This window comes from Adiantum capillus-veneris, chromosome 25 (assembly GCF_014529385.1).
Source record: "Adiantum capillus-veneris isolate H3 chromosome 25, ASM1452938v2, whole genome shotgun sequence".
Classification (NCBI taxonomy): Eukaryota; Viridiplantae; Streptophyta; class Polypodiopsida; order Polypodiales; family Pteridaceae; genus Adiantum; species Adiantum capillus-veneris.
Genome location: NC_140955.1, coordinates 127,826,070 through 127,834,939, shown reverse-complemented (window position 1 = coordinate 127,834,939; position 8,870 = coordinate 127,826,070). Strand labels below are relative to the sequence as shown.

General features: G+C 43.3%; 1 protein-coding gene across 4 annotated transcripts; it reads right to left on the bottom strand.

Moving 5' to 3' along the window:
• Positions 1-1,973: 1,973 nt before the first annotated feature.
• LOC147425629 (protein CORTICAL MICROTUBULE DISORDERING 2-like) lies at positions 1,974-7,338 on the bottom strand. Of its 4 annotated transcripts, none has more exons than XR_015186413.1 (5): positions 5,077-7,338; positions 4,487-4,672; positions 3,443-3,534; positions 2,132-3,146; positions 1,974-2,013 (listed from the first exon to the last, which is right to left on the bottom strand). XR_015186413.1 is itself a non-coding variant. In XM_086499937.1 (5 exons), the coding sequence occupies exons 2-5, from the start codon at positions 6,466-6,468 to the stop codon at positions 2,225-2,227; spliced, it is 2,592 nt and encodes an 863-aa protein (XP_086356063.1). In that variant the 5' UTR covers positions 6,469-6,473; positions 6,593-7,338; the 3' UTR covers positions 1,974-2,224. The 4 variants fall into 4 exon arrangements, 3 of the variants coding, with proteins under 3 accessions (XP_086356063.1, XP_086356062.1, XP_086356064.1); XM_086499937.1 differs by having other exon boundaries at positions 1,974-3,146; positions 5,077-6,473; positions 6,593-7,338; XM_086499936.1 differs by having other exon boundaries at positions 1,974-3,146.
• Between the last annotated feature and the right edge of the window lie 1,532 nt (positions 7,339-8,870).

Sequence of the window (8,870 nt, the reverse complement as noted above, 5' to 3'; positions counted from 1 at the left end):
TCTTAGTCTATGGGTAGCTTCACAAGAAGGTTGGAATGATAACCCTTTAGTTAAGCATTTATATATCCTTGAGAGGTTAGATGAAGAAAGGCAATTGACTGTACAAAATGCACTTATGGAGAAAGATAAGAGAAGAAATGGTTAACCGTCATCTAAAGAACAAAGATATCAAAGTTGGTGATAAAGTCCTTATATATGGAGTACATAACAAAAAGAAAAAGTTGAAATATGCAAGAAAAAGACCATATAGAGTGCGAAATCACCCCACAAGGTACCATTTGTGTGAAAACTTTCAATGAAGTTAAAACCATTGGATTCCTCAATGAGAGTAAATTTAAAAGATATTATGATCCTTTAAACCAAGAGGAACTATGTACCACCCATTAAAAAAAAAGGCAATCAAAGCACAGGCAGAAGTGAAGAAAATATAAGCTTAAGTTGAGGTTAAAGAGCAACAACAATGTATAAGACACCAACGAGAGGCCAATCTTGGAGTTACACATGAGCTTCAAGTTGAAATAGAGGATGATTGATTGGACTCTGATACGCCTCTACGATACGCTATTGAGCTAAATAACGCCTACAAGAAAGTGCTAAATATAATCTGTTATCATATAGAGTGTGGTGTCAAATAAGAAAGCTATCTCTAACTAAGAGTACTATCCAAGTCAAGGGTATCAACAAGAAGAAAACTACGGTTTTTGGAACCTGACACACTTCTGTCAGTTATGACAATGGGATTGTACCTCAAGATTTTTTTGTCATGCCTGTTAAAACTATGGAAGGCAATATAAACTTAGGACGTGCGTGGATGATAACCACCAAATGCACTATTGATTGGAGGATTGAAAATGTCACAACACAGAAACCAACTCTTAATCCCACCACTCAAACGATAGTCCTTGAGATATCGCCTCCCGAAAAAATACAACCCAAAACAATGCATATCCAAGAGGTTGAACCATATGTCCCTATAGCCCATCTCTTTAGAGCTTCAACTGCTATTGCTGAAATAAAAAATGACACCTAAAACCCATCGCAATATAACTAAGAAAATACAAATAAGTCCCTAAAGCTTTTTAAACGACCATTATTGAAGCTAAAAAAATAGGAACCTTATAAAAGACGTCCTTCTCACTCCAAAAAATATAAAAAATGTGACGTTGGATTCCAAAACGATTATTGGAAGTTCAAAGCTACTATGAGAAAAATGATCAAATAATAGGTGTCCTCATTAATAAGAACCCGTCTATGTCGGAAAGTTGGACATGGGACAAACCATAGTTCAAGAGACTTTCAATGATATACTCTGCATCGAGTCTTTTTTAGCTTCGAGAATCAGGAGTGGCAAGATTAATTATTAGTTCTTGTTGCCCCATTTTCGTGGGGGAATGTCATCTGTTCTCATGTAGCCTCATGCATCTCCTCCATACATGTTTCTATTGCAGCTTCAACTGACACTAGTCTAAGCTGTTCTGAGCATTTATCTGCCGTTCTAACAATTCTTCCATTTGCTCTCACTTATACCCATTTGCGTGGGTATTTGATGCTCATCATTCGTAGCCACTTGGAGGGGTGTTCACTCTAAAATGTCCTTTGGAGTGAATGCATACAAATGCAACATGGTAAAGTTCTCTTGAATTCCTTTAAATTTGGCTCAGCATTTCTCCTAAAAGCAAAAAAGACAAGCCACAATCCAGGCCTGAATTTAGAATTGAGCAGTAACCTTGAAGTAGCTCTGCACTGGCATCGCTCCTTCATCCTAGCGCCATCAACTGCAGCCATGCATGAGCATTGTGACAATCACGAAAAGCTCCCCGGGTTATGCCATTTTAAGAGCGAGCATTCCTATCGCAATCAATTAAGGACTTCCAAAAGATGTCTCATGGAATTCTTAAAAACAAAACCAATCAAATGCATTCTGCAAATTACCAATCCTCCGTATGCCTCTCTGAAGTTATCCAGACATGAACTATTGGAATAACATCCATTCAAGAGCAAAAGCAAGCTTTCCTGTAAAACAAGCTTTCATGCTTTAAGTTAGGAGGGACACAATGAAAATTAGCAGTTTACAAACAATGGAATTGGCTAAGTTTACCAACTCAGTAAAGTTAGTGTGCATAAAGCTTACATGCACATAAACAATGAGGTGGCGGTTAGACTCAAGGTCAATTTAGTAATGTCCCAAAGGCCATCTTCAATGGAGCCTTCCCCCATGAGCTCCTCAAATACACTTGCCTAATGCTGTTGCAGCAGACTCTACATGTTGCAGCAAAAAATCGTATACTTTCGTTTTCACTTTATCAAGAACTTCTACCAATTGTGGTTGCAAGGGTTTGTTCTTGTCCGATTCTATCTGGTCTACCCAGTCATTCAATCTCTTTATCTGTGCAAGCATGAAAGCAATATGGTTGGTCTCCTGTTGTGTAACTTTCCCCTCCAAGGACCCATCAGTGCTTGAGCAAGAAGAAGAGTGAAAATCACAATCCAGAACTTCCTCCACATACTGCAGAAACCATAGCTGCAACTCCCACTGAAGCTTATGAGCTAATTCAGTTGTCTCATATAGCCCATCTTCAATGTGCTCGGAGTCTGCATCAGCTCCACAATCCTCCTTAGGTGCATCTACAAGCAGAGCACTACTGGAGCTCTTCAAGTTTTCTTCTGCCTGTTTCATTGTTTTCAAAGACGAGCACCTGGCTTCTCGAGTCCTGCTCTTTTTATCCCTACCAGCCGATAGCACACCCCTAGATACAGACCCTGGCTCATCCTTTGAAGCTGTCGGTGAATCAAGTGCCTTGGATAAAAGAACCTTTTGTGACGCTAGCATGAGCTTAAACTGAGGTCTTTCATGCCGCGTACCTTTTGAAGGAGAGCTTTTCAACGCTGCAGACAATTGTTTGCTGAAAAGGGTAACCGGAGCCAGATCCACAGCCAAAGCGGCATCGATCCAGCACTTTGCATTTCCAAGCTTGTCATTTGCAAGATCATCTGAAGTGGGTTCCAAGCCACTCATACTCTTCACATCAGCTGATAATTCTGAGACTTTTGTAGCCTCTTGGAGTGACTGATACAAGGTATAAAAGCACTCCATTGTAAGCTCCGGAATTTCTGGTTTGGCCAGGAACTTCAGCTCAGCAAACATGCTGCCCAATGTCAGGCCATGTTTCAATGTGTGATCAAAGATAGTTAACAATTAAGATTATACAAAGGAAGATGAAAATAAGGCTATATTCCAAGATGCCATGGGTAAGCATGAAAGCTTGAAATAAAGTACAAATATCAAAAAGGCACTAAACGATTCTGAACCATATCATGAGGCCGCACAGCAAGCATAGTAGTAAAGACTTACTGTTAAAATTAAAACAAGGACAAAGCCCTTGGATCACTTCATATGCCTATTCCACTTAAAAATCTTGCAGCAAGAAATCAAGGCGCTCACCTTAGACATCGGATGACAGACTCAGCAGCAGAAGCCTCTTGCAAAGCATGGACTGCAGCCAGAGATGCAGCTGATTTTCTTCGCATGACACCCTGACCACAAACCCAGCAATCATATCAGACAAAGAGCTCAGCACTATTGATAAAGAGGTGAAACCCTCTCCTGACTCCATACTTTCTATATAGGCTCTATATAAGGTACTGATTATAATCACCTTGTACAGAATTGAGGCTAAATCAGAGTTGTCTCAAGTGGATTAATGGCAAAGGTTTGGGACACGACCCAGTGGGTTCAGGTCTCTTTGATTCTCTCGTGAGAAGCGGACTGATATTTCTTTGGTGTCTAGGGTTCTTTCCTCCAACAATCGAGTGAGTCCTCCCTTGTACCCAGCAAGGAGGATCTTATTATGCTTCATCCACCATTGAAGAATTTGGTGAGCTTAGGGGATGCCTCAGGGTAGAACTTTGTTGCTTGACATTATCTAGCCTTTGTCGACTGAGCCTGATACCAGGCTGTTATTTGTTTTGGGATTATGGTTGATACTCAAGAGAACCATCCATAATGGCAAAAGATACTTCAATTAATGTGAAATGAGTGTACAAAGTACCCTCTTATATAGGCATAGGACCTGGGTAACATTAAAGGGTCCATCATGGGGTCTTATATCACATACAGCATCATCATCCTAGGAGGACAAAGAATATGGCTATCCCATGGCAGATAGTGACTTCGATGCTTGTGGCTAGAAGGGATGTACACAGAGAGACAAATCTGGCTTGTGCCAACAGTTTGCAGAGGGGATTTATACAAATGCTTGAATGAGCCCCTCAAAATTTATCCCTTCGAAAACGATTGGCTCCTAAATGATCATCTTTATCTTGCAGGAAACTAAGGGTACCATCTTACAATCCCAAGTGTCAAGCTTGAGTTAGAATTCACAACTCACAGGAATGGACCCTCGATGTCTCGCTACGAAAAGAATGGGTCGTACTATATCATCTTTAGATTGCAGAGAAATAAAGATAGTACAGCATCCTATCTTACCTTGCCCAAGAGTGTCAAGCTTGGGGGCAAGCCCTCCCATGATGAACTGCCATCAGTCCACCGCTTGTCATTGATAATAGGCTTCTTTACACAGACGCTTTCCATGTGAGGACTAACAGTTTTGGTGGCAGGTGAGCTTTGCGCTTTTGACCCGACCTTTGGCTGCACCTTTTTGACTTCCTGCATCTAAACAGATTATTAAGAATTTTCTTTTGCTTAGATAGGCTGCGAGTGCAAATTGCGCAGTTCCAGATGCGTCAGAGATTGTGGACCACTTAAGTGCTCCGGGCGTAGAAACTGAGATCTCATGCAGGCAAAGACATTGCCACAAAAGCTGACGCAGACAATATGAACATAATCATTGACCAAGATTGAGCTAGAATTAAGTGTTCCAAGCTGCAACAATGTGTGCTCACAAAGACACACAATCATGCAGTGATGCGTATACTAAGTCTGCAGCATGCCTTGCTACCATACGCATCACATTGTGCCATCACAAGCACTGCATAAGAGAGAATTAAGTCTGTATCATGTCTTGCATACATATCACAGTTTGCAATCACAAGCACTACATAAAAGTGATGGTTAACCTTGGAGTTCCTGATCTCTTCGTTTTGCTGCAAGGAGAGGTTCTCTTTTCCTTCATTATCACGGATCTCCTCCCTGCTCTGCTTGAGAGCCTTCAAGCTTCCTGCAAGCATATCTACAGTAGCTGTTGAGCTCGTACCACCTAAATAAACAGAAGACCTTCGCTTTGCAACTTCTCCAATGCTGGGCCTTGAAGGTCGTCCAGTGCTGATAGACCTCTTTCCAGCTGGAGAAAACTGCCGTATTTTGGGTATGGGGGAAGCCTGCCAGCTTTTTCCACTAGGAGAAGCCGGTCTGGCCTTAGCATTGGGCGAGATTTGTCGGGTTTTAAGGGTGGGTGTAGCAGGTCTTGTGTTGTTTGCCACAGTGGGTGAGCTTTGCCTGGACTTTGACCCACTTGGTGAGCCCTGTCGTGTTTTCCCACTTGGAGAGTTCTGCATATATCTGGAGGAAATGATGTAAGCCCCTCTTCCATCTTCACATATAGGATTCATGTGTCTGCTCAAGGCATTGCTTGTCTCCTTCCTGGAGGCACAAGATTCTTTTGATCCCTCCCATCTCGAGGCTTTGTTAGAAGGTGTCATTGGCTTGCATGAATTTGGTGCCGCGTTCGGAGATGCCCTGCTTGCAGGTGAAGAATCCCTTGCAGCTTTTGCCCTAGCAACCTTCCTTCTAGCTTTTGAGGCTGCATCGGCGTCCACCAAGTCCTGTACGCCAAGTTCAAAAGACTCTCCACCATTTGCCTTGCTCGAGCTCTTTAAGGGGCGCTTGTCCAAACTTCCACAGTCAGGAGTAGTATGGTTAGATTTCAAGGGCAGCTTGGCAGACTTGTTGGAGTCAAATACGTCGACAAACCTAGCCGCATTGGCAGAGAGAGGTTCATGGTACTTGCTCTCAAACTTCGAGGAACTGATGCAATCTGCCCTGTTGGATTGTTGCTCTGCTGATTTACTTAGCTGCAAAGCCGTAGGGGGTTGCGAGGGGACCGTACTTGAGTCGGGCACAAGGTGTGCAACAAGATCTTCAGGGTTTCCTATGCACGGGTGCCTGCCCTGAAGAGGTCTTATGCCCACAACACGAGGCAACGCTGCTTTGTTTCGCTTCTTTCCTGATGCAGATTCTAGCTTCTCTACGTACACAAACTGGCCTAATTGCAGCTTGTCACTGAGGATTAGCTCATTGTCTTGCTCACAGAGAGAGACGTATGTTGCATGCAACGAGTCAGATAACTTTATAAAGAACCCTTTGTTGGGCCATAGCTCATCTCCTCCTGTTAGCGCAGGCACAATACCAATGACTTGCAACATGACCGAGCGGTGCTCACCTGCGACCTTCACATCGGAGTTCATGTGCTGAATGAGCTTCATCAAGATGCCAGGGTTCAAGGTCGCCATGGAAGCTGAGTTGCAGAAACGTGAGCAACCGCTTGAGTGGGGAGAGCACTGTACAGCTGATTTGTGTAAACAGAAACTACTTGGACGGGGTTGAAAATGGGGCTGAAAAGCAAGGAGAACTTACATTTCTGGGGAAGGGGGCTGGGTTGTCAAGTTGGTAAGATCTCTGCGCGTAAGGTCGCCATAGCCATACTCTCTCTCTCTCTCTCTCTCTCTCTCTCTCTCTCTCTCTCTCTCTCTCTCTCTCTCTCTCTACATGCATTTCCGGTGAGCTATGAGCTTGAATTTCAAAGAGCGGGAGAAGCAGCCATCATTTCTTCACACGAAAGCGGTTGACAAGGAGGAATTTCGTAGTAATTGGGCGTTCCACCAAACTCTCGGCTTCTGCTTCAATTGCTTTCATGATTTTGTTGTGGTTACCAAACAGGAGCACCTCTGTTCAATCCGCTCTCTACTCTCTCTCTCTCCAGTTAGCCACAAACCAACTCTTCTCTCTCCTATGCCATTTTCACACACAGGCCGGCAATGCGACTCTTCACGGGCAGCCCAACACCTCTCTGCAGCGACTCATCAGACAAGTTAGACAACCCGAGTTATCCAAAACACTCACTCTCTCACTCTCTCTCTCTCTCTCTCGACTCTACTGTCTCTATACCATTTTCACACAGACAATGCGGCTCTTAACGCACAACCCACCCCTCTCTCGCATTTTCAGGGACTCATCAGGCAACCCAACTCTCTCTCTCTCTCTCTCACAGGGTGCATGTGCTCAGTCTCTCTCTTCTCTCGATAGCATTTCTCTTCCTCCTGTCCTCGCCCTGCACGGCTTTCACCTTCCTCTCCTAGCATTTGAATTTTAGCTTTTGCCCCTTAGCCTTTTTTTTTTTTTCTCTCTCTCTCTCTCTCTCTCTCTCTCTTATAGGATCTGTAGACTGACTCTCTCTCTCTCTCTACCTATCAAATCCAAACCCATTTTGGTGAATTAATATTATCATAATGTGATGTGATAGCTAACAAAATTAATTTAGGTCCAGTGTTTTATTAATTTTGTGGAGTAATTTGCGTGACCGCAGGGGTTGGTTAGATGCTCATATTTTAGACCCGGGCCCGGGCTCGACTCCCACTAGAATATATTTAGAATGGAAACGTCCCCACCATGTGATCCCGCCATCCAGACTTTAAATTTGCTTCTTTCCCGCCCTCACCTTTGGGCTTGTAGGGTACCTTTTGGAAGAGTATCCTATGCAAGATCCCATAAAGTGCCCAATCATCTTTCACAAACTAGGTTTAGCTTTTTATGTTCAATGCACATGGCATTTTCAAAGGCTAATTGATGTCTCTGGAAACGAGAGCAAGCCCTCCATGTTCACAGTATTTCCATCTTTTAACGCATCCATGTGATGGAGTGAGGGCTGTTTCTCACTCTCAGGTTGGCCTACGTGATGCCTTTGTAGAGTCCTCAAACTCTGGTGAGCAATTGTGGACCATTGGATTAAGCTTGTTGCATAGGGCCACATAGCAAAGTCATTTTTTACGGGCTTAGTAGACTGATGGAACTCTTGCGACCAATTGTGTACCGTTGGATTAAGTTTGTCAAATAGATATTAGGGTTTAAGAGAGGCAATATGTATCTCTAAAGATTTTAATTAATGTAAATATTCTTTTCTTCACAGGGATTGAATTATTTCATTAGAAACGATATTCAAGAAAAGCAAATGATGCCTCATTTTATAGCTGAAAATCCTTTGAGACTTTGTGTGTGTGTGTGTGTGTGTGTGTGTGTGTGTGTGCGCACGTGCGCGTGCATGTGCATGTGTGGTGTGCAACCTACCATTTTCTATGATGAACGTGAGGAGGGAGAATCAGAGCTTCTTCTTTCACTCACAATGATCAATGCAAAGTTGTTATTCCCTCTCTTTTGCACTTCATCCCAGTTGATAGGAGTTTCCATCCATGAGTGGGACTCTCATTGTTGCCTGTGGAGTCCGAAGTGTGAGCAAAAATCCTTATGCTCTCTAGATTGAATCTACGGCAATCTTTTGCCTTTGTAACGAAGGCACAGTCCCACATTGTGAATGTGATCAGTCAAGAGTTGCTACTTGATTTGGAGGTGAGCTACATCGTGTTCTGTCCGAGGCTAGTACAAGGTGAGGCATGTGGAGAACAAGGTTGTTGGAGTTGATGGAGTTGGAACAAAACCGCATGGGTGGGGGTAGAACCCCCCGCCTCTTGTTATCAAACTTAGCGTATGCTGAGTAAAGCTAAAAGCTAGAGTTCAAGCATTCAAAACAGAAGCGGGGTAGAACACGTTGTTTCGATCGTAAGCGAGCGTTCCTATACCATAGGGTGAACTTTGTAGATAGTTCTATTGACTTTGATCATGAGGGAGGTCATGATTTTGA